The sequence below is a fragment of the Anolis sagrei genome, chromosome 4 (genome assembly GCF_037176765.1).
Source record: "Anolis sagrei isolate rAnoSag1 chromosome 4, rAnoSag1.mat, whole genome shotgun sequence".
Taxonomy (NCBI): Eukaryota; Metazoa; Chordata; class Lepidosauria; order Squamata; family Dactyloidae; genus Anolis; species Anolis sagrei.
In genome coordinates this window covers 202,957,025-202,981,633 of record NC_090024.1, presented here as the reverse complement: position 1 = coordinate 202,981,633, position 24,609 = coordinate 202,957,025, and the positions used below count along the sequence as shown (strand labels likewise).

At 41.2% G+C, this 24,609-nt stretch overlaps 1 protein-coding gene across 2 annotated transcripts in view; it reads left to right on the top strand.

Moving 5' to 3' along the window:
• The first annotated feature begins 2,464 nt into the window (after positions 1–2,464).
• Positions 2,465–24,609, top strand: part of SYT6 (synaptotagmin 6) — a 183,453-nt gene continuing 161,308 nt past the window's right edge. Inside the window, exon 1 of one of the 2 annotated variants that reach the window (XM_060772584.2) lies at positions 2,465–3,134. In XM_060772584.2, the coding sequence (XP_060628567.2) occupies positions 2,993–3,134 (142 nt within the window). In that variant the 5' untranslated portion in view covers positions 2,465–2,992. The remainder of the gene's footprint in view (positions 3,135–24,609) is intronic. The other variant, XM_060772586.2, reaches the window with a different exon arrangement.

Below are 24,609 nucleotides of genomic sequence, written 5' to 3'. Positions count from 1 at the left end.
AAAACACTTTTATGGACATGGGACATTTTCAGATCCCACGATAGATGGGGATTCTCATTGTGGTGCAAAAGGCTTTCAATCAATGAAGGATAAAAATGTCACCCATGAACTAATTTTACCTGTGACTCTTGTAGCAACGGTGTTGACCTTAACACTCATCTGGAGGAAGGTGAGCAAGCAAGAGGAGGAAAATATAAGATATATTTGGGCCAGACTTGTGGTAATGACTGGCAGAATTTAGGGTAGACTGATTTGACATTTGATGCTTGGAGAGCTCGCTTAGTTGCCAATTCTATTTTTTCAAAGGAGGATCTAGGAGCTGATCACATTAGGATTGTACTTCATTTATATCAGTATGAATTTTGTATTTTTTAAAGGACGAGATGCATACTGTATTCAGATGGGATGCATACTGCCCCATCACACCCAGTTCTTACATTTTGAAAATACTGCACTTTGATTGATCACACCTTGGAAGGATGGCTCCTCCCAATCCATTCAAATGCCTCCTTTTGTCACTTAAAAAATTCTTCTAATATTGTGCAGTGACAGCCTGGAAGTCTCAAACTACTGTTCTCATGAGATTTTAGATGACAGAATGCATACTGATTTTATGATCACAAGTAAAAACAGTTTCAGAGCCATATTATTATTATTATTTTAAAAAAAACCCGATTAGAATCCTGTGTGCAATTATTCCATTTTTGCAACATTTTGCAGAGAGATCTTGATGGATTACTGATGGAATGGGACAAACACCATTTCAGAATCATGTTCAAGGAGTCTCAGAAATGGAGTATATTCCCTTGCAATAAGGTCCTTAATCTTGAAATATTGTAGTTCAGTAATAAAGAAATTAGTTCTAATGCATTTGTAAAAGATATCTGACCCATACCATACACTAAAGGCTACAATACAAAACTTTATGATGACAGTGCTATGCGACTTAGATCACAATCTGCAATCATGTCAGTTCATTGCCATGATGTTCATCAGGCACTATGAAGGATGTCCCATTGTAAAACAGGGGCTTCAGTTTCACAATAGGATGTATTGTCCATCAGGATATGTTCTATACCAGGGCAGGTTGCACATCAGGACATGGGACATGTGCATTGGCACACAACATTGTGCAACATGGCTTGTGGTGTATTGGCCCATGTTCTACACCAGCACTGTCTTGAGCAATGACCATACTGCTGGCTGCACTTGTGCAGTGAGCCTGACAATACAGTTATGTCTCCTCTCCCCCACCTGAGAATACAAAAGATGTATGACTGTACATTGGCTTAGTTCCAAACAGGATGTCGTCCATCTATCGATCTGTTTATCTTAGCATCAGCTTACCTTAGTCCACATTTTGTTAGTTAGTTTCCTTTTGTTGTGTGATTTGTTAGTGGGTGGTAAAAATAGCCAGGTTTGATTGCTCAGCACAATAAGTCCATACATCTCAGCCATGGCCATTTTACACGTACATTTTGGGAAAGGATAGATGAACAAGAACTTGAAAAGCTAAGACAGAAGCTTGAATAGTTACTACCTTGTTTCTTGTATAATCCATTGACATTGCAACTAAAGATATGAAGGGAAAAGCAAGAGTGGCAGGAATTATACCACAGAATCCTACAAAAGCCGTACAAACTAACAATGAAGTTACAGGCGACGTGGAATTTTGAAATTAATGCTGAAAGTACAAAATAGCAGATATGCATAAGTTTCTCTCCTCAGCGTCTTTACTCTATTCATATGTTTATAAGGCTCTGCTAATTCCTCCTTTAGTCTTCTGTTTCTTTTTAACTATTTGACTCTTCTAATCTCCCTCTCCGTTTTTGTCTTTTCTCTCTGCCCTTTGAAGTAAGCAAAATACTATTGAGAGGCCATAGCCAAGCTTTCTTCATCTATTTGTGACTTTTTTTAGGCAACAATGATATTCAAGTTCCACCTATCTGGAATTAGAACATGCTATTATTTTACACTAATTCATCATGATCCTGTAAAATTACGTTAACGGGTAATTATCTGACACTATATGTTCATTAGCATTGTTCCACACACCCACTTACTTATGATCCATGAGAACAAGGCTGCAGCCCCCTTATCATCTCTTATGTTGTTAGACTTGCTTCTTCTTCCTCCTCCTCTCTTCCACTCCAGAATTCATTTCTACTGAGTATTGTTCTAATTGCCCATTATGGGATCATTGCTCATGCCTGACAATTGGCACTTCCTCTACGTGCAGATTGGTTGCACAGCCTGATCTGGCAGTGGGAGCCCAGAAGTGGTACTGTAAATTAAAACAATGATCTAATTACTGAGCACAAAACAGGGCTGGCGCCCTATTAGCAATCTGCAGTTTAGCATGTTAGGGCTGAAATAAGCCAATAAATAAAACCTGTTCCCTCCCTTGTGCTGAAAACAGCATGTCTAGTAACCAATGGTGTTGCTCAGCTTCAGCTCTGTGTTGTGACAAGCTGTTTTGCTGCGCTGGAGGATTTCAATGCTCTCTCTCCCGCCACCCCACCTTGCATGAGCTCCAGAGAGAGCTTTACTGCTTCGTACAAGTCCCTGGCAATGCCTCTTCCACCACCACCTGGAAGGGAAGGCACAGCAATGAAGAGGTTAAAGAGCTTCTTTGGAATTTGGCTTTGAAAACTATGCAAGGAGGGAGTCAAAGTGAATTGGAGAGGAGGAACCTTGTGCAGCACACGTCTTGGCAGTAAATACAGCTCTCTGATATCGGATGCAACAAGGCAATCACAAGGTGCCGGTAGCAAGTGGTGGTTTGTTGAAAGTGGCATCAAGGTGGCACAGGCTCAGCCCAGAACTCAGCGTATATCTTCCAAGAGTGGCCTTCAGGGCGGTGAGGTGCCTGAATGACCCCAGGCAGTAGTGGATTCCTAGATTGTGTGACACTGTGAGTGTGCTGCTGTTATTCCACTGGAATCTCTCCTAGTCAGCCAGGTAGGAGGCAAAGGGAGATGCAGCTTGGGAAATGACCGCCACGAAAGAGGAAATCCACTGTCAGACAGCAGCTCGGATTGTCACGGACTTGTGCCGCAAGAAAAGCCTACCTCAGTTGGACCCAGATACCTGCAAGCAGTTCATCTTCCCAGACCTGAGTAATCCTGAGCCAGGTACAGTGCCCCCTGTTCTGTAGGGGAGGGCTTTCCTATTAATTGCCTAAAGAGACTGTGGGAGAAGAGGTCTGGCCCCCCTCCTTTCCTTTCAAAAGGGATGAGCCTTGTTCAAATCTCCTCCTTTATCCCTTGATTATATAGACATTTGCCTTCATCTTATTCTGTCCCTTGTAGCTGCATGTTGTTGGAAAGTTGGATGAAACCTGTTGAAAGCTGCAAGTTTTTGTAAGGAAGGCAAGCAAGGATAGAAGTGGGAAGAGTATGTGAAGAGGACATAGTTTAAAGCCAGGAGCAGGGGGATGTTGTTTCTGGTATTGAGGTTTTGGATTTTCATCATCTCTGTACTTCCAAAACCTTTGTCAGGGAATTGTGCCCCAACAAATTCACCTACATTTTTGTAAGGTTCAGTGTCTAGTCAAAAGTAAAATCACCTTAAAAAGAACTGGAGGGCAGCAGGAGGGTAATGGTAGAGTAATAGTTGAAATACTTTCTCCCTGTTTAAAAAGTGTAAGAAGAGAATTAATCTGAGGAAGTTATTAAATGTGAAAATAGAACTAAATTGAGATCACGTGTACTTTGTGTGTGTGTTTGAAAAGGGCATCTGTGTATTTGACTACTCAATGTTAATGTAAATAGAAGTATTGTTTACAATTATCTGAGCATCCCGCCATGGAAGAAATAGAGTGCCTTGCTAATTCTAAATACTCATTTCCATCAGATGATGGAACTGAGCACAGCTTTACAAAATTTGTGATGGTGAAAACAGGGGGTTTCTTTTTTAACTCCATGTCAGACTGTAGTGTTATTCCATGTCTGGATATTCTTTCAAACCAAGAATAGAAAGCCATTTCACAGCTTGCTTCAGGATTTATAGCAGAAGATATAGATGCCACATCATTAATGGTATTTAGCTGTGACAGGTAAAGGCGAGGAAACATTCCTCATTATTGGGATCCTTGAGGCAGAAAACTGTTATCTTGATGTCATGCCCTGTTTGTGATTTGTCTGAGAGGTTATTGGCCATCCACTTTTGAGAATGTAATGAAGTCTGATCCAGCAACTGCCATCCAGTAGGGTTTATCTTACATTCCGCACACAATAGTTTCTCAGTTGCACTGTAGATTTTCTTCTGTGATCTATATATTTTATTGCAATAATGGCTATTCACCTTAGAGGACCAGGGAGAGTTCTGTGCCATCTCTATGTACAAAGATACAGATGTCTATGCTTGTTGAGCATATGTTCCAATAAAATTTGAACATAGTTCTGCATGAGAGTTCAGTTATTGAAATTGCCTTCACTGTGCCCTTAAGAAAGATTTGCTTTGCAACTATCAGAGTCTGACTTTTCAGCCATAAGGCAAAAAGGATATCTTTTATTGCTTCATGGATTATTACAGTTTTTTTCTAATGTGCCAACAAAACATTTACAGCCTTTGACACAGATCTGAATCCCTGTAACCTACTGAGAACAAATTGAATAGAGAGGGTGGGGAGAAGAGGTAGACTCATGTTTGTTACTGACTGAAAACCCTGATCCTAGATGGGTAGAGTACTTGCAGCTGCGTTTGACTCACTCATGAAGGATTTGGGCTCTGCTGATACCAAACTGCCTTTGTCCTCTTTGAAAAGTGTAGAGTAATAATAGAATTGAACATCAGCATTCAGAAGGGCTGCTGAGATGGAGCCTTGATGCCAATAAATCCTGTTCATGAAGCATCAGAATGTGTTGTGGTAAATGTTTAAAAGCTTTCTCTGGAACAGTTTTTTTTCCAATAAAAGAAGTTGGGAGAACTTTACAAACTTTATATTTCTGACTTGCACACCTAAACCCTTTTTCTCATGGATTGCTCTGGATCATTGCAGACTGCCGGCTATCAGGATGGCTGCTGTGATTTCAGCAGGAATAACCTGATTTCTGAAGCTTATGCTGGACCTAGCAATGCCATTTCCTGAGAGCAAAAAGTCGACCTGCTGTTACTGACATAGAACAATGTCCTAATTTAGATAAGCCCCTTGCCAAATGTTCCACGTGTGATTTGCTAGGGATGAATCATCATTACCTGTGTCAGAATATCAACTTGTTCTGCTTACTATAGTCTGGCAAATTACAAATCCAATGTCATTCTTTTTGAAAGTTATGTATATATTTTATTTTTAAGATTCATTAATTGCTTTTTAGCCAACACTTTATAGCAATCTCTGTTACCACAGCAGTGTCTCAGATTTGGGGGTGGAGCAATTTCCCAGGCTCCCTGATACTTCAGAGTATTCCAAACTGAGCTGAGAGAAGTTTTCCATCACTGGTTGTTTTCCTGCTTTGTTGAGTAGAAATACAATAATCTCTCAAGTCTTGTATACTTAAACACTATAGTGCCTTCAAAAGTCCTGGAATCATCCAGATTCCAGAATCTGTGTTAGAAGTTGTCACAAAAAGAACTGGAAGTAACATAGTACAATCTGTGTAGAAAGAGAGAAAGATGACTATGTTAAGAACAGATGATACGGAAATGTGCACATCTTAGTATTTATTTATTTATTTACCATATTTATACCCCTCTCAGCCCGAAGGTGATTCGCGGCAGTTTACAGTCGGCAGTCAATGCCACCAAACAACATAAAATACAATTTAAAACATTACATGTAATATAAACTATATAAAAGCAATAAAACAATAAAAACCATAAAACACAAGTCCTCAGCATCTCATCACTAAAATCATTTTTCCGTTGCATCGTCCAATTGTTCTGTGAATCTCAATTAATATGTTATACCGCGTCTGCAAATGCCTGCTCAAATAGCCAGGCTTTGACTCTCTTTTGAAATGTTAGCTATGGAACACCCTCCCTAGGGATATTCGAGGGGGCCAATCGAATATCCCTAGGGAGGGTGTTCCATAGCTGAGGGGCACTGCTGAGAAGGCCCTGTCTCTCGTTCCCGCCAATCGCATCTGTGAAGGGGGCGGGACCGAGAGCAGGGCCTCTCCAGAGTGCCTAGATGGTTCATAGGGAGAGATGAGTTCGGACAGGTAAACTGGGTCTGCATTCAAACAGGTAAAAAGTCTTTCCTACAAGCTCAGTTAACAGCTTATATTTTCTGAGTCCAACTCAGAAATCTTGCCACTTCCACCTCTGTAACCTTGCAAACTTCAACTCAACCTCATGACCCATAAGCTCTGTTTGTTTCACTCTCCCAACGACCCCTGTAAATGGCAGTTAATGATGATCAGTTCTGGTTTTCTTACAAGAATTCCTTATCTCCCTGGTGCCTGAGCTGCTGAAATGGCAGCATCCCAGCACCAGAGTTATAGATACATGGCTTTCTTGGCCAGCTGCCTTGGAAATTACATGTTTCAGAGCTGTTTTTCCTCGGGATGCTTTATTCACAACAACGTTTCAGGTGAAAGAAGCAATGGAATATGTACTAAACCACTGTCTATCTTTGTTGCCCATGGTGCAAGTGAGAGAGAACAAACATGTGCCAATAGCCACGCCTCTTTTGTGCTATTAGCCAAAAACCCCTTCTTTCTTCATTAAAGAAGAAAGCATCTGACTCTCTCCCAATGTGGGACCTGAGGTGGCTCACAACCTCAATTAAGAGTTCAGCTAAAATCAGTTGTATTGGCAAAAGTGAAAATAAAAGCATGAAACAAACTATCTGATTGAAATACTAGTGAATTAAAACAAAGTATAAAGGCATTGAAAGCACTGGATTAATAATACATAATACACTTTATTTATATTCTGCTTTATCTCCCCGGAGGGTCTCAGAGCGGATTATGGTTTACATATATAAGACAAACATTCAAGGCCTTTTTACACAGTGAACAATGACATACAATACACAGATAGGGGGACCAGACGACAAAGAAAAGGAGAACACCTCCAACGAGATACTCAGGAAGTCAGGAAGATCTTCAATCAACTCTCTATATTTGCTTTTTTTAAAAAAAATATTTCTTATTTTTATTCTATTCAATTTCTTTGTTTCACCTTCTCCTCCTTCCCTCTTCTCCCCTCTCCCCCCCCCTCTTTCTCCTCTCACACACTTTTCTTTTCGTTGTCTGATTTTAATTTATGTCACAGAAAACTTAATAAAATATATTTTAAAAAATACACAGATAGACAGAGGTAAAGGCCTTCCCCTTTCCATCCCTGGTGCCTGGAGGAAATGCTCAACTCTGGCCATGGGGAGGTGCTCTTGTTCTATGCCAAGAAGCTTATTGTCCATTGACTTTTTCTGGTCATTGCTGGCATGTCTGCATGAGCTGCCCTTTTACCTGCTCAGTACCTATTGATCTACTCCCATCACATGCTTGTGAACTGCTAGGTAGGCAGAAGCTAGGGCTGACAGCCGGAGCTTACCCCGACTCGTGGCTTTGAACTGCTAACCCAGTCAGCAGATTTCCTGCAGTTAGTGATTTTGACCTCTGCACTATTGCAGACCCTTGCTGGTGAACTGGAAGTGACATGACGTTACTTCCTTTCCTATTCAGACTTATTTTCTTCTGTTTTTGCAGGCTTTGGCAGAGGCATATGAAATTGAGTAGAACAGAAAACCCCATAGTATTTGCATTAGATTTTAAATAATTTGGTACCATTTTGTGATTAAGAATTCCCCTCCCTTTGAATTTCATGTGGACCAGAGAAAGGCTGAATAAATGGTCCTTGTGACTACTTGTGTCCTATGGGCCAGTGCTATTAAGGTGCAATTTCTCGCTAATCCCTTGGCTGTACTCAAGGCAATGACCATTAACGGTAAACCCGAAGCTTTTAATTGACATCAGAAAAGATGTTCATTCAGTAGGACTTACTTATGAGGAAACATTACTAAAGCAATTTGGCCATAAGGCCTTGGTGCATAATATATCATTATATTAAGTGCCATGCCTTACCTCCAATTTAATCCCCCTTTAGCTAAGTGCAGAAAAGCAATATCTCAGCTGCACTAAGAGTTCTAGTCTGGAAGCAACCACAATCTCTTTAGCACAGTCTTAGTCAATGGTCCTCCTCATTGACTAACTGCTATTGTTCTCTAAACAGTACTTTGGACAGCTTTACTTTCTATCCTACATTGTTCTATTGCTCTAGTGAGCACCGTTGGCAAAAGCATCTAAAAATCTTTAAGCTCTTCCCTCGCAGCCCCTATACAAATGGAACTGTCAGATTCACCCAGGTATCAACTGTGTTCTTCTACAGTTGCCTGCTGTGTTTTTCAAATAAAAGTATTGCATCTGTAAAGAAGAGCACTGAGGCATATAATATGACCATTGTTTGCAAAAGCTACAAAAATAAGATATAAGGTCATAAACTAACTTGAAATCTTTTATTCCAAGATATTGCTAATATAACCCATTTTTCAACCAACCTGTTCTTCTTTTGTTTTCCTATAAAAAGTCAGTTCAGTTAGTAGTTCTGTAGTCTGAATATGGATATGTTTACAGTGAGCCCTCCACATTCACTGCAGTTTGGGATGCAGGACCTCCTGGGAAAGTGAGAAAGATGTGAATAAAAGAACAGTATTTTTAACCTGAGGGAACACCTCTCTAGGGTTCTCTAGGTCCTCCAGCATGATTCTATGGTCAATTTCCACCCATACACTTGCACCACAAATACTTAGAGAAGTATTCTCTCTAGGAATCTCTAGATCCTCCAGCACAACTCTGGCACACTTTGAGTATGGTCCACTGAGAAGCAATTTATACATGTGGAATCTATATAAATAAAAATGTAATGTTCATTTGTGGGATTAACATAACTCAGAAACCACTGGACGAATTGACACCAAATTTGGGCACAATACACCTGTCAGGCCAACAAGTGACCATCACTCGTAAAAACACCGAAAAACAAAGCAGAAGAGACTTAAAAAGCCAAAAGGCCAAAAATTACATTACAAAGCATGTGAAAAAACCATCCACACACACACACACACACATACACTAGCTGTCCCCTGCCACACGTTGCTGTGGCCCAGTCTGTTGATATGGAAAATAAAGTAATGAGAAAGTTTTGGTTTCTAATTTATGTAATTTCTTTATGCTTGTGGGTAAACAGTATTTCTTGCTGTTTCTTTGTCAGTGTTGATGTGGAGAGTGTCTGGTTTGCACACCCTGGAACATGCAAGATATCACTGTCCTTCTTTAAGGGTCCCTTTCAAATCTATGATACTATATCTGTGTGTGTGAGAGAATATATCTATGGCTGGGTGACTCTTTGTCAGGAGGGCTTTGATTACGTTTTCTTGCCCTGATGAAGGAAGTTGGACTGCATGGCCTTGAGTATTTTCTGTTGGTCATGGGGGTTCTGTGTGGGAAGTTTGGCCCAATTCTGTCATTGATGGGGTTCAGAACACTTTTTGATTGTAGGTGAACTATAAATCCCAGTAACTACAGCTCCCAAATGTCAAGGTCTATTTCCCCCAAACTCCATCGGTGTTCATATCTGGACATATGGAATATTCGTGCCAAGTTTGGTCCAGATCCATCATTGTTTGAGTCCATGGTAGTCTCTGGATGTAGGTGAACTACAACTCCCAAACTCAAGGTCAATGCTCACCAAACCCTTCTAGTGTTTTCTGTTGGTCATGGAAGTTTGGTGTGCCAGGTTTGGTTCAATTCCATCGTTGATGGAGTTCAGAATGCTCTTTGATTGTAGGTGAACTATAAAACCCAACAACTACAACTCCCAAATGACAAAATCATAATTTTTTGAGTGATGGTCACTTCTTGTGTTGTGAGACGTTTTGTTGCCAAATTTGGTGTGATTTCGTTCATTGGTTCTTTTGTTTTTAAGGTACTCATTATGCACAGAGCATTTTAAATATATATAGATACACACACACACACATGCAAACACACATATGCACACATATACACAAATATATACACATAAAAACACGTATACACATAGTGGGCCATAGCAATGCATGGCACGGGATGGCTAGTTGGTAATAAACAGGTAAGTAATTTAAGACTAAATTCTTCAAAGTGTTCTTTATTGCCATGGCATGAATGGAATTGAGATGAATGGAAAATTATAGTCCTGAATTTTTAAAACCTGCTTTTGGTGAGATAATATACAAGGATATCAGAAATAAAACTGGCAGTAATAGAGAGCTAGGGTTTGAAGGAGGATCAGGGATTGTGAAGGAAAAGTCATTGCCAGTGAGTAGGTAATGCAAGTAGGAGACAATGGGCCTGCTAACTATTCTGTAGGAACTTATATCAGGCACAGAGCACTGCTTATATTCAGTAAGAGTTATCCCTTAGTTTAATAAAGACTGTTCCATGAAACATAGTGGCAGCAGAATGATTGCATCGAAGAAAAAGTTGAAGTACAAAAAGTTTAAAGGCACCTGTTGTGGGTTTGCAGTGAGTTTTCCAGGCTCTATGGCCATGTTCCAGAAGCATTCCGAAATATGGCCATACAGTCCAGAAAACTCACAGCAACCCAGTGATTCTGGCCATGAAAGCCTTCCACAACACACCTAATGAGAATTTAAAGAAAGGTTTGTGCAAGAAAGGCTCTTTGATCCTCAAGACAACTGGATTTCTATGGCACAGACAACAGAAACATAGAAACAAAAACACAATCAATATCCAGGGTAATACGTGACTGATGAAGAGGAGAAAATGAAGATAAGACTGTTCTATTACCTAAAACAGAGAAAGAAAGAAATGCAGCACTGATTCCAGAAGATTGTGTAACACTAAATTGGGTAACATAAACATTTGATGCTTACTGTGACCCAAATGAGGGAATTGTTTTCTCCCAAAATCAGGAGAAAGAGAGAGAAAATTATCAGATCTTTAAGGACTCTGGCATCCACAAATAACTTTGGGAGATAAAAAATGCCCTAATCGGGTGTAGGACTTTGTAGAACTGTGCCTTGATAAAGAGAACACTAAGAAAAATAGAGCTCACCCAGAGAAGCATCATTAGATTACATTAAATTGAATTACAAGAGGACCAGAGCTGGCTAAACAAAAGCCGAAAATAATCACATCAGTTACAAGTAAAGAATAGGGCTGGAAAGAACATTGGGCAATAATAATGGGTCAAAAACATATTTCTCAAGAGCTGGGACACTCCAAAGAGAAGAATTCTGATTTTTTTTTTACAGAATTCTGTTCAAAATGTGTACATGGTGCTGGTATGTTCCACAGAAAACAATCTTTTCTATTGGACTAGATTGCCCTTGTGGTCTCTTTTTTGTTTCTATGAGTAATACAATTTTTATGCATAAAGTCCTGATAGCTTGTAGACAATGATGTGTTCTATGCACCTCCTCCCACAGAAACTATGTGTGAATGTTGCATGTATTAAGTTCTCAACCATATAATATTGATCCTAAATTACTCTGCAGGGTTGACAGAGAGGTCAGAACCAAGCAAAGCTATTCACAGTTTGGGATGGCAAGAATAGATTTTGACATGTGGCCAATTATCTGACAACCTTTAGCTCACTGTTTGGTAGATACTGCTGTTTAAATATCATTAGGGATCAGCCTTAACACCGCAGGTTTCCAGTGGAAGCTGATCCATGAACTGGAAGTGGCTGATGATGTTTTAGTTACAGCAGAAGGAGATGACAGGAAGGAGACAATTATGGACTGTGACAACATACTATAGCAACTTGTGTGAAGATGCTTGTAAAGGAACAGTGAACTGAAAGCTGAAGAAAGCCAACTATCTCAAGATAGTTGAAGAAACCAATCAAGTTTAGCTTCTTGGATAGTTACTTTAACATTTGGACTAAAACTCAGAATGGCAGAGTAACCCCAAGCCATCACAGCATAACCTCTGTGTTGATTGCACCCTCCCAGAGCACCTTTCATTAAAAAAACAAAACCCACCATACTACTTCTGCTTGTGTACACTATGTATTTTAGTTCTAAGCGTTTTCCTTCCTTAATTCCTTCATTCTTTCTATCCATCCATCCATAGTAGAAAAGGGTTTTTGCCCATCACCCATTTTCTATACTGAAAATTGATTGATGCCTGCTTTTATGTGTGAGAAAACACAAGCTTTTATGTGGATGGAGTGCCCAGTTGAACTGCAAAACCCTTTTTACTGTGTATACCTGTTTTCTGCTTATTTTTTATTTATGGTGTGGATTGCACAGGAAGCCACGCCATTATCGTTTGTATCTGCAAATAAATCATGGTTCTGTATTACTGCATAGACTTTGACTGGGTGTTTGCTTGGTACTTTGTGACCTCAGAAAATATTTCTTTATGTTGCCATTTGACTCTTCCTCCCAGTGCACATTGCAAATAGGTCATCACTATTCTTCAGAAGCACAGAGCATGATTTTGTTTACCTCCAGACAATCCAAGTTTATGATGACTTAGAAAATCAAACTTGCGCTCTTTTGTTACATATTTTATTTCCCTGTATTGTTTGGGAGGTAGAAAGAACATTTAATCTGTATCTTATGATCCTGGCGCTATTGAAAATACTAATGCGTAACTTACAGAGTTACAAAATCACCTCACCATTCTGAGCAGAAGCTGCAATAAACTTGAATCTCCTGGATCTACTGGCAATTTTTAAAGGACTCATAAAATCAAGGATCTTTTTGGGAGGCTGGTTTTGGGAAGCTCTCTCTGTAGTTCAAGGAATCCAGGCCTAAGTCAAAAAACTCAGGAAAGACCTATGCACCAATATTTTTGACACCAGACTGCTTGGCTACCTGACTGAGCTAGAAAGGTAAAAGAATGAGAGCATTTGTATAGTGAGCTGAATGCAACCAATGTAAATTTCCTGGCACATTTACTATAATGATAAGAAGCTTCCTTGTATGGTATCTCTAATTCTCTCCTGTGTTATCTAAACCTGCATATAGCATAATTCTCACTGACAATTTCTCACATGGAACAACCTGGAGGCAATCCATTGCAATGTTGTACAGTGGGGTTTGGTTCAACAACTGCCCATGGATACCAAAATTTGTAGTTGCTCAAGTTCCATGATAGATATATGTATATGGGTGTGTGTATATATAAGTGTAGTAAAATGGCACCCCTTGTACCATTTTTAAAAATCAGTGTTTGTTTTTGGACTTAATTTGCATGGGGGGTATATTCCAATCAGAGATAGTTGAATCAATGAATTCAGTATCTCTGGATGTGGAAAGTTGACTTTCCACATCTGTAGGGCAAAACAGAAAGGGAAATGTATCAGAATAGGACAAGCAGGGACTTTGCAAAAATGTTTTTCACAAGCAAGGCACAAAGCTTTATCTACCCTAAAAGTCAGGTTATTGTCAAGTTGATGTTAGCCAGCCCATTATTGATGTGTAGCAACTATAATGAGAATCACAGAAGTAACTGAAAACAGTGACCTGGATCCAGAAATGTTGAAGAACCCTTCTAACCTCTCCACCCCTTTTCTTCTGAGAACCTGTTTCTATTATTGCATTATTCATTCATGCCCTGGCTGGGATTTCTGGGAATTGTAGGCCAAAACACCTGGGGACCCACAAGTTGAGAACCACTGGCCTAGGGGGAGCTCTATCATGTTGTCACCAGCCAAACAGATCGTGCAATGGATAAGAGGATCTTAGGATCCAGGCATGATTGATTTAGGATTCCTTTGAAATGTTATGATATATGTATAGCAATCAGGACCACACTATGAGATGGAAATAAGAGCTTACAAAATTTTTTCAAGAATCTGCCAGCCAGCATAGCCATTGTCTGTGTGCAAACACACAATATTAGAGAGAAGGCAGAAAAGATGCACCCATTACAAGAATGAACCTTTACTCATGCTTCTCATATTTTAAAGCTGTTTGAAATTGAGAAGCCATTTGTTTGCTATGTGTCTTCAAGTTGTTTCTAATTTATGACAACCCTAAGGAGAACCTAGCATGGGATTTTCTTGGCAAGATTTGTTCAAAGTGGGTTTGTCATGACTTTACTCTGAGAAAGTGTGATTTGCCCAAGGACACCTAGTTTGTTTCCATGGCATAGAGGGTATTCAAAACCCAGTCTCCAGAGACCTAATGCAAAGCTCAAACCACACTGGCACTTATAGTAGATAATTTTCTTTTTAAATAACAGCTGTCCATATGAAATTACAACTTACTTAGAGTTGAATCAAATTACTGGTATTTGCTCTTTTTTTTCATGGTCAACAATTGTAAAATTCACCAATTTGGGGTTTTTTCTGCATGTGTCTTGATAATATTGTAATAACTACTAATGCATGCGCCTGGAGAGTATTACATAAGAGAAAAAGTGAAATTATATGATCACATGGTACCTGAAGGCAGACTGATTTACCATTTGATTCAAGTTAAAAAAAATAAAAATAAAAATAAAATCTGCTTGCACCAATAGCATCACTATGTGGTACATCAGCAGGTAGCACCATTAGCATCCCATCCTCTCATCATATGCACTTTTCCACCATATATACTTTCCCACCACACATACAGTTCCAAAAGCATATTTTGACATTTAGTAAAGTGTGAAAATTTGGTGGATTGTTCAATTCTAATCAGCACATTATTTTGACAGACAAGGATCAGATAATCCCGCATTGGCATTTGCAAAGACTGAACGCATTTCTAGCCCATACTTGGTTCTTGGAGCTACTATGTTGGTAGGTACTTATAAGACACATTATTTGGTGGGCAATCCATGATTGTAGCCAACAAGGGATTAAAAAAAAAATCTGTACATAGAAATACTAAAACAGACTTTCCAATTTGGGATTTTACAGTTGTGCTGGACAACAATTTGCATTTGGTCCAGATCCATCATTGTTTGAGTCCATGGTTATATCATAATTAAGTACACTAACTGTAGATAATGTAGTCTAATACAACTGGAAGACATTTCAGGTCCAGGCTATTTGGCCGACCGCAGGAGGAGAGGGCTTAGAAAAAGTTAACTGAAGGCAAAAGGAAGGAGGAGGAGGAGAAAGGAATCAAACAAGATAATTCAAAGTGCAAAAATGAGAAGAACAGGCACAGTCAAAGAGCTGTAAATGTGAACAATGGAATATATTTAGTGCATCCTTTGCAAAGTGCTTCTGGGAGGCAGGCGAAAATGTATGGAAGCTCAAGTGGCTTCTGATGTTCATGTATTGCATGGCGAGGACAGAGCTGAATAGTTGGGCAGAGGATTTTTGATTACCACCTCAAGCCACTCAATTCAGGGAGAAGATGAAAGAGAAAACTCAGACACATGTTGCAATAGCACTTGCTGCAATGCAGGGAAAGTGGAAACTAGCTGCTCTTTGTCAGGACACAGAAACAGCATCTGATGAAATGGGGGAGGCAACAGGTTTTAAGCAAAACACCTACTCTTTATTGCATTCCCCTTATTGACATCAGGAAGGACAAGAATTTAGGCTGGGATTTAACTTGGACGTGTCACCTCTGAGCTGCTTATTTCAGCAATAATAAGACAGCTCTGATGAAATGCTGCCAGAGACAAATGAGGACTGCAACCTGGTGGTCTAGTTTTCCAATTCATGCCATAAGTTATATACTAGGTGTGCATAATAGTGCAGGATTGGGCTGGATGACATCACCTCAAACACAAGGGCAAAAGTTCAAATATAATATGATGAATAGGTTAGAATAATATATTTTTAAAAACACTTCCTTGTAAGATTTGATTTCTAGGGCAAACCCACAGTGGGCTGCTGAAAGAGCATATTTTTTCACACCTAACTTAAACTACACTGCTGCTTCTATCATTATATATTAGAATGTGTAAGGAAATAAAATCAGGTCTTTTATTTAAGATCATGTGTAGCCATTTGTCATTGATTTTCACTGATGCAGGAGACAGAGAGAGGCAGTGTGTAAAGTGAGTCCAACTTCACTGCTGCATGAAAGATTACATATCTATCACACGACAAAAATGATAAACTCCAGACTGTAATTAAAAAAAATCCAGCGCTGTAATGGAGCAGCAGCAGCAGCTGGCAGTTCTGTGTCTAATGGGCTACCTGTTGTTGTGGAGATAAGATTGACTGTGCCTCTAATAACAATGGGTATTGAGCCATTTCACTCCTGGTGTTTGATATATTTGGGGCAAATCTATTAAGCGAGGCATAAATCAAGAAGTGTTCTCAGTTTTCAAATGCATTGATCTATCTGTTTGAGGAGTTTACAAGCCTCATCAGTCTCATCACTGCACTTTTATGTGCTGAATTGGCACTCATGTGTAAAGACTAAACTCAGTATAAGGTACCAAATTCAAGATGGCAAAATTAGTTTAAACTTATTTCTTGGATATAAATTCACTGACTTTTGGAGCAATAGTTCTAGTTTGATGGATTCATTTCAGTTTGTTCAGCTTGATGACATGGACAAGATTCTTGGAGCTGTGAGAGCCACCCCTTGTGCTCTAGATCCTTGCCATCCCTGGCTTATTAAACAAGCCAGAGGGGGGTTGGAAGACTGGATCACAAATATTGTCAGGGTATAATACCATCTTGCCTGAAAAAGGCAGTAGTAAAACCAATTTTAAAGAAGCCTTCCCTAGATCCTTAATAACTATCACCCTATTTCCAATCTCCACTTTCTGGGCAAGGTTCTGGAGCAGGTGGTGGTCACTCAACTCCAGGGATTATTGGATGAAACAAACTATCTTGACCCATCACAGTTTTAAGTCTGGAATGGAGACAGCTTTGGTCTGGTTTTAGGTCTGGCTATGGAATGGAGACAGCTTTGGTCGCCTTGGTGGATGTCCTCTGCAGAGAGATAGATGGGGGAGTGTGTTCCTGTTAGTTCTCTTGGCTCTCTCAGTGGCTTTTGATATCATTGACCATGGTATCCTTCTGGGCCAGCTTCCTGGGATGGGTCTTGGGGGCACTGCATTGCAGTGGCTCCATTCGTTCCTGGAGGGTTGGACCCAGGTTGATAACAGCTCAGACATCAGACCATTGGCCTGTGGTGTTCTGCAAGGCTCTATTCTATCCCCCATGCTTTTCAACATCTACATGAAACTGCTGGGTGAGGTCATCTGGAGTTTTGGAGTTCAGTGTGATCTGTTCACAGATGATACACAACTCTATTACTTATTTCCACCCCAATCCAAGGAAGCTCCCCGAGTCCTGAGCCAGTGCCTGACAGCTGTGATGAGCTGGATGAGGGCTAAAAATCTGAGTATTAATCCATACAAAACAGAGATCTTCATGGTTAGGCATAAGGCCAGTTGGGATATAGGGTGGTAACCTATGCTCGATGGGGTTACACTCCCTTGGATGACACAGGTCTGCAGTTTGGGGGTTCTCCTGGACTCACCACTGACACTTGAAGATCAGGTGTTGGCAGAGGTCAGGAGGGCCTTTGCACAATTAACACTTGTGCACCAGCTGTGGCCATACCTTGAAAAGCCAGACTTTGCCATGTTGGTCCATGCCACATCTCGTATGGATTATTGAAATGCACTCTATGTGGGGCTGCTTATGAAGATGGACTGGAAGCTTCAATTAGTGCAAAGATCCACAGTCAGACTGCTGACCGGGGTGGATTGTAGGGAACATACTACCCTCCTTTTAAAGCAGCTTGGTTGTCGATCTGCTTCTGGGCCCAATTCAAAGTGCAGGTTATTATCTATAAAGCCCAATGCAGTTTGGATCCTGCTTATTTACGTGACCGCATCTCTCCTTATGAACCTTTTTGGGCTCTAAGATCAGCTGGGAAGACCCTCTTATTGATCCCACCTCACTCACAAGTGAGGTTGGTGGGGACGAGAGAGAGGACCTTCTTGGTAGTGCCCCCCTAACTCTGGAATGCCCTCCCCAAAGGAAATTAGACAAGCACCCACTACTTTATCAACTACTTTTTCAGGCAGGACTTCGAATGGACATTAGAATGAGAATTTACAATGCTGGATACCCTGACCATAGGAATTGGCTGGTTTTAAATAGTGTTTATATAATACTGTTTTTAGAGGGCTCAATTGTCTTTTAAATTGTTTATTTATTAATGTTTACACTATCATGTTTTCTTGCTTTTATTCATTGATTTGTGATTATTGACCATGTTATATTATTTACTGCATTCCTTGCTTTGCTGTAACCCGCCCCGAGTCCCTTTGGGGAGAGGGCAGGATGCAAATAAAGCTTAATAATAATCATAACTCCCATGAAAGATGTTTGGGATCAGGTTGTGCTAATAATAAGAATTAAGCATAAAATGGTTGAGTAATCTTGATCCTGTTAAGTTATCTATGCAGGATGCTGTATTGTATTGATTCAGACTGCTGCTGCATCCAGCTTAGCACTGCCAACATAGGCTGGAAGTGCTTTCCAAAGTTTCTGACTGAATTATTTCCTAGCCCTACTTGGAGATTGAGGCTATTCTCTGATGAACTCTCATCCAGTACAAACCCGGCCTGACCCTTCTTTGCTTCCAAAATAAAACAAGATTGGTTGTTTCCAAGGTGGCATTTTATATTTCTGGCTATATCTGCAATTTGGGGTTTGCAAATAATATAAGGCCACATTGCTTGAGCTGTGGGCCAAACGTACAGTTTGTCATTTGTCTGCCAACCCACGAAGAAACACACGAGAATAAAAGACACAACACCAATGCTTTGGATTCAAATTGGGCAACTTTTATTTAACGTTACCTATTTAAGTTCTTAACTTAACTCAAGGGTGTAAGGAACTGGTGTAACCTAACCCAGGTAGTATCACTACCCGTAATAACAATTTCCGGGCGAAGCACCTGGGTTTCGGTAATCAAACCGTATCACCATCAAGGGAAAGGAATGAGGAGTCTCTTCCAGAGCTCTTGTATCGAGACTCCTTCCCATTAAAGGCCATTAACTACACCTCACCCCTTTAAACTGTAGGTGAGTGTTTAACTTAAGGGCCTTTCACCCCTTAAAGGGGTGCCCTAGGTGCACACCGACTAAAGGAATTTCCCTATCTATTTACGCCACGGATTGGGGGCAAATGTCCATTTCGCCCCCATCCCCCACCAATTCCTCCAACACCCCTAAAATACCTTCCTGTAAATCTAGCCGAAACCGTTGGTTGCCCAATTCCGAAAGATGTACTCCAAAACCCCGATACAACCTCTCGTCGTCACGAGTGCTGTTTGGGTGCTCAATGTAACGACCCCTCTGATGGATCAGAACAATCACATGTCCCGAGTCACTCGTTTCATGGCTCTCTCAAGCCTTCCCATGTCGCCTCTGCACTTGCGACGAGGTATGATAATCACATGGCCTGAGTCACTCGTTTTCTGGCTTCCTCAAGCCTTCCCACGTCGCCTCTGCACTTGCGACGAGGTATGATAATCACATGGCCTGAGTCACTCGTTTTCTGGCTTCCTCAAGCCTTCCCATGTCGCCTCTGCACTTGCGACGAGGTATGATAATCACATGGCCTGAGTCACTCGTTTTCTGGCTTCCTCAAGCCTTCCCACGTCGCCTCTGCACTTGCGACGAGGTATGATAGCAGACCAAACGACGTGCACCCTGGGCCATGACCACCAAATCCTTCGAATGTCCGCCCGTGCTTGCAAAAAGAGGGCTTTGCCTGTTAACAGGCCCAAATCGTTACCACCGAGGTGGATAACCAACACATCAGGAGGAGAACCACTCCCGGCATCAAACAACAAAGGGCACAAACCGTCCCAACGCAGGCTTCTCGTGCCTCTCCGTTCCACCGTTGCCGTGGAAGAGAGACCCAAGTGCTGGCCATAGGCAGTCTTGTGGGCCTCTCTCACTGCCCAGAAGACATAACTGTCCGCAGACCAGGACCCTTCTTCTATGTGCCAGCCCTGCGTGGCCTGTGACGATAATGATAACTAGGCTGAAACTGACCGTACGTAACTTCTGGTCTGTTTTGGAAGTTCTAATTCTTATTTCCACACTATCTTGAAAAACTTTGAAGTCGGAAACCAAAAGTGCGCGGTGTGAGGTATCGTTATTGGCTAATGTCACCAATTCACTCACGTGTAGTTGCAAAACATGCAGTCCACGCCGCCGCATGATATAAAACCTGTTCATAATATGATGTGCACAGGCTGGGCCATAGTTGCTTAAGTCCCGAGCGTTAACGACCATACTGTGGCCCTATTAACGCACCAAAGCCCAAAACCCTGCCTTCCTTAATCTCCTTATCTATCTTTTTCATGACCCCAGCTTCTAGGCCTATAACCGATTTTTAAATTGGATGCTACAAAAGTTGGGGGGGGGGGAACGTGGCCCACGGGCCGGGATCTGAAAACCCTCCTAAAGCCGCGAAGCAAGTAATTTGCTGCAGCTCTGTAAGGCTATCTTTCCGGCCAGCAACTAAGCGGACCCGCCTTGATTGGGCTGGGGCCCCCTTTGAACATTCACCTGTCCTGGGTTTTTACTATTGAACTGAGCGCCTCTTGGCCCACTTCTTGTGGGTTTTCCCTTGTAACAACTATTGGTTGCGTGGTTACCCTGGCATATTGTACAGGCGTGCTGATATTTACAGTCTTCGCGGGCGCAAGCTCCCTGGGCCGCGTATTCCCAGCACATACTCTTCTGTCTTTGCGGCTGTTGTGCTGGGACTCCCTGCCAAAAGGGCTGACTCCCCGTATCGTTCTGTATAGTGTGGCCGCTATCAGCCTTCTCACCAGAGACTGCTCTGGTTGTATTCATTACTTCCATCCACAATTGACTGTCAATGAGGTCCCATCTCTTGTTAGGCATCGTGGCGGCCTCAGAACGAAAGCGACTATCGTAAACCAGCCACGCCTGACCAGTGTAGTTGACATATGCCCCATACTGATAATTACAGTCCTCGCGGGCGCAAGCCCCCTGGGCCGCGTATTCCCAGCACATACCCTTTTGTCTTTGCAGCTGTTGTGCTGGGCCTCCCTGTCAAAAGGGCTGACTCTCTTTAGTGTTTTGTATAGTATGGCCGCTATCGGCCTTCTCACCAGAAACTGCTCTGGTTGTATTCATTACCTCCATCCACAATTGACTGTCGATGAGGTCCCATCGCTTGTTAGGCATCATGGCAGCCTCAGAACGAAAGCGGCTATCGTAAACAAGCCACGCCTGACCAGTGTAGTTGACATATGCCCCATATATTATATTTTGATATTTAAACAAGGCCTTGGCCCTGTAATCCTTTAGGGCCGCCCACATTCTTCTTCGGCGCCATCCTGAAAGAAAAATAACCAGTGACTGTGTCAATAAGTATATAGCGCCAGTATAACAAATTGACGAAGACTTTGTCCCTTATATATATCTAAACATATAGGGCAACACGTTTGCATTGAGTCTTGCTGTAAGGTTATCACAAGTTGGAGCTGACATCAGGAGCTCGCCCCGCACCCAAGTAGCCGGAGCCTACCATTGGGCCTATTGATCTACTCCCATTTGCATTGAGTCTTGCTGTGAGGTTATCACAAGTTGGGGCTGACAACCGGAGCTCACCCGCACCCCAGTAGCCAGAGCCTATCGTTGGGGCCTATTGATCTACTCACATTTGCAATTAGTCCCACTATAAGGTTTACATAAGTAGAGGCTAACCGCGGGAGCTCGCCCCCCTATACCAACCCAGGCCTGCCACTGGGCTTATTGCTCTAGTCATTTTCCTTTTTGAGTATACAGGCCGACTGTAAGGCCAACCTAATTTGGGGCTAACCAAGGGAGCTCACCTGTAGCAACTGGCAAAGACTGTACCATTGGGAGGTCACATAAGTTAAGGCTCCCATCGGGAGCTTGCAATACTTATGGCCAGGGCCCGCGACAGGGCTTATTGATCCCTTCCCATTTGACTTCATTGCTGGATCTAACAGCAGGAGCTCTCTCCCTGATCCATTTTTTTTTTGGTATCAGAAGCTGGATTAAACAGCAGGAGCTCCCCCTCTGATCCTATTTAAAATAATAATTTTTATTTTTTGGTATCAGAAGCTGGATCTAACAGCAGGAGCTCCCCCTCTGATCCTATTTAAAATAATAATATTTATTTATTTATTTATTTTGGTATCAGAAGCTGGATCAAACAGCAGGAGCTCCCCCTCTGATCCTATTTAAAATAATAATTTTTATTTTATTTTATTATTATTATTTTTGATATCAGAAGCTGGATCAAACAGCAGGAGCTCCCCCTCTGATCCTATTTAAAACAATAATTTTTATTTTATTTTATTTGGTATCAAAAGCTGGATCTAACAGCAGGAGCTCTCTCCCTGATCCATTTTTTTTTGTATCAGAAGCTGGATCAAACAGCAGGAGCTCCCCCTCTGATCCTATTTAAAATAATAATATTTATTTATTTATTTATTTATTTTGGTATCAGAAGCTGGATCAAACAGCAGGAGCTCCCCCTCTGATCCTATTTAAAATAATAATTTTTATTTTATTTTATTATTATTATTTTTGGTATCAGAAGCTGGATCAAACAGCAGGAGCTCCCCCTCTGATCCTATTTAAAATAATAATTTTTATTTTATTTTATTTGGTATCAAAAGCTGGATCTAACAGCAGGAGCTCTCTCCCTGATCCATTTTTTTTGTATCAGAAGCTGGATCAAACAGCAGGAGCTCCCCCTCTGATCCTATTTAAACTAATAATTTTTATTTTATTTTATTTTAATTTTTTGGTATCAGAAGCTGGATCTAACAGCAGGAGCTCTCTCCCTGATCCATTTTTTTTGGTATCAAAAGCTGGATCTAACAGCAGGAGCTCTCTCCCTGATCCATTTTTTGGGAGCTGTGGCTAACATCGGGAGCTCGCTCTGCTCCCAAATAAGAACTATCGACCTTAGGTCAGCAACCTCTGTAGCCAAGGGTATAACTCCCCTATTACCTGTGTATATTTAACATCATACCTACTACATATAACACGCATCCGGCCCAAAATAAAGTAATTGAAATAACTTTCACTTTCATTTTGCCCCATGTGGCAAACGAAATTGGGCCTATCCTAAAATGGCGGCCGCCCCATCTCCCACAATGGCCTCCATCAACGGCCCGGACGGTGCCCAAAATTGACGCTGCGAGCTAGCCGCATGCCAAGCCGCCCAGCTCCAGGCCCCTGGCCACGTGCGCCCTTGTTTGCCATAACCAAGGCCTCTGTGAAGGGCTTTGAAGCACCCAGCCTTCGTCCGGGAGGGGTGGGGGGTGGGTGAAGCCTCCCTCCCCCAGGACCCCTGTACAGACCTGTAGATGCTCTTCTTATCCCCTTAACCTCTTTTCTTTTCTTCTCTTCTTTGCTGAACCTCTTCAGACTTCTTGTCTTGGCTCTTCTCTGCGACCTCTCTCCCCAACTTCCAGGCGCGGAATGAGCCTGGGAGGGCCTGGCCTGTGCTAGCAGGCCACGCCCCCGGATGTTCTGGAGGGTTCCTCCAGAACTCCTCCCTGCCTCGTGTGAGGCAGACAAATGTTTTTTCTCTCCCCATTTCTTGGGGAGAGGAAAACTGTTTTACAAAATCAGTTTATGTTTCATACCGCATTTTCTAACAGTACAAATGCATTTAAAACACAAATAGAATCTACCTTAACATAATAGCTACTAATGCACATCTCATCCTAGTATCTTTTCCTTTTGTTCCTCATATTTGCTGCAGTATTTTTCTAGTGGATGCTGCAGCAGCAGTGTTTACATTAGGTATGCACCAAGCTGTTGCTAGTTACTCTAAATAGATAATTAAGTCAATTAGAAAAACAAGGAACTTAATGAGAGAAAGTTATTGGTATAAACATTTCAGCAAGTGTGTTGCAGAGGGGATTAACTCCTTGACAAATGCTCAAGCTGTATTTTGCAAGCCACTTAGTATAATATGGCCCCAATTACTATCTCGGGACAAAGGGCTACTCCTGTGTTAAATACACACGCTTGCATTCTAATTTAGTGATTTGTAGTGCTATAGCATCACATGCAAATCAATGCATTTAGAGTAATGGAACAGCAATTTCAGCACCACTAAATATGAGTGTTATTGGAATACACTATATGGGTGGATGTGAAAAAATTTAAATGTCCATAGTCTTCCTAAAATCTGTTTCTGGTGTGCATTGTTTAGTCTAAAATGAAATTTATAAGTATTGGTATACTTTAATATTTGGACATTATTCCCAATTAACCAGAACTATTTCACCATTTTAGTCTTCCAACAAGAAACTCTAAAAATGCTTCTCTTCAGAGAGGACTGATATCTTTCTTTAAAATATATATCTTGGGTGTAAGGGTAATATCTAAACCAGTTCACAAACTGTTAACAAAGTATCATACATATTCAACCTCTGTACCCATGTAATGGTACAAATCTGATTTTTTTTCTGGACCTCACATTGATAACACCCAATTCTCTAGAAATAATAATGTATGTTTACATGGAAATAGCAAATTTTTGTAAAAAGAAATGCCAAGAGGGAAGATACCTGGTACTCCACTGCTGTATAATCCATGCCCACCCTACAACCAGAAATGAAGAAATCAGAGAGAGATGGGAAATACTTTCCATGTGAAGGATCCATGGAACCATGGGAAAACTTAGTCAGGT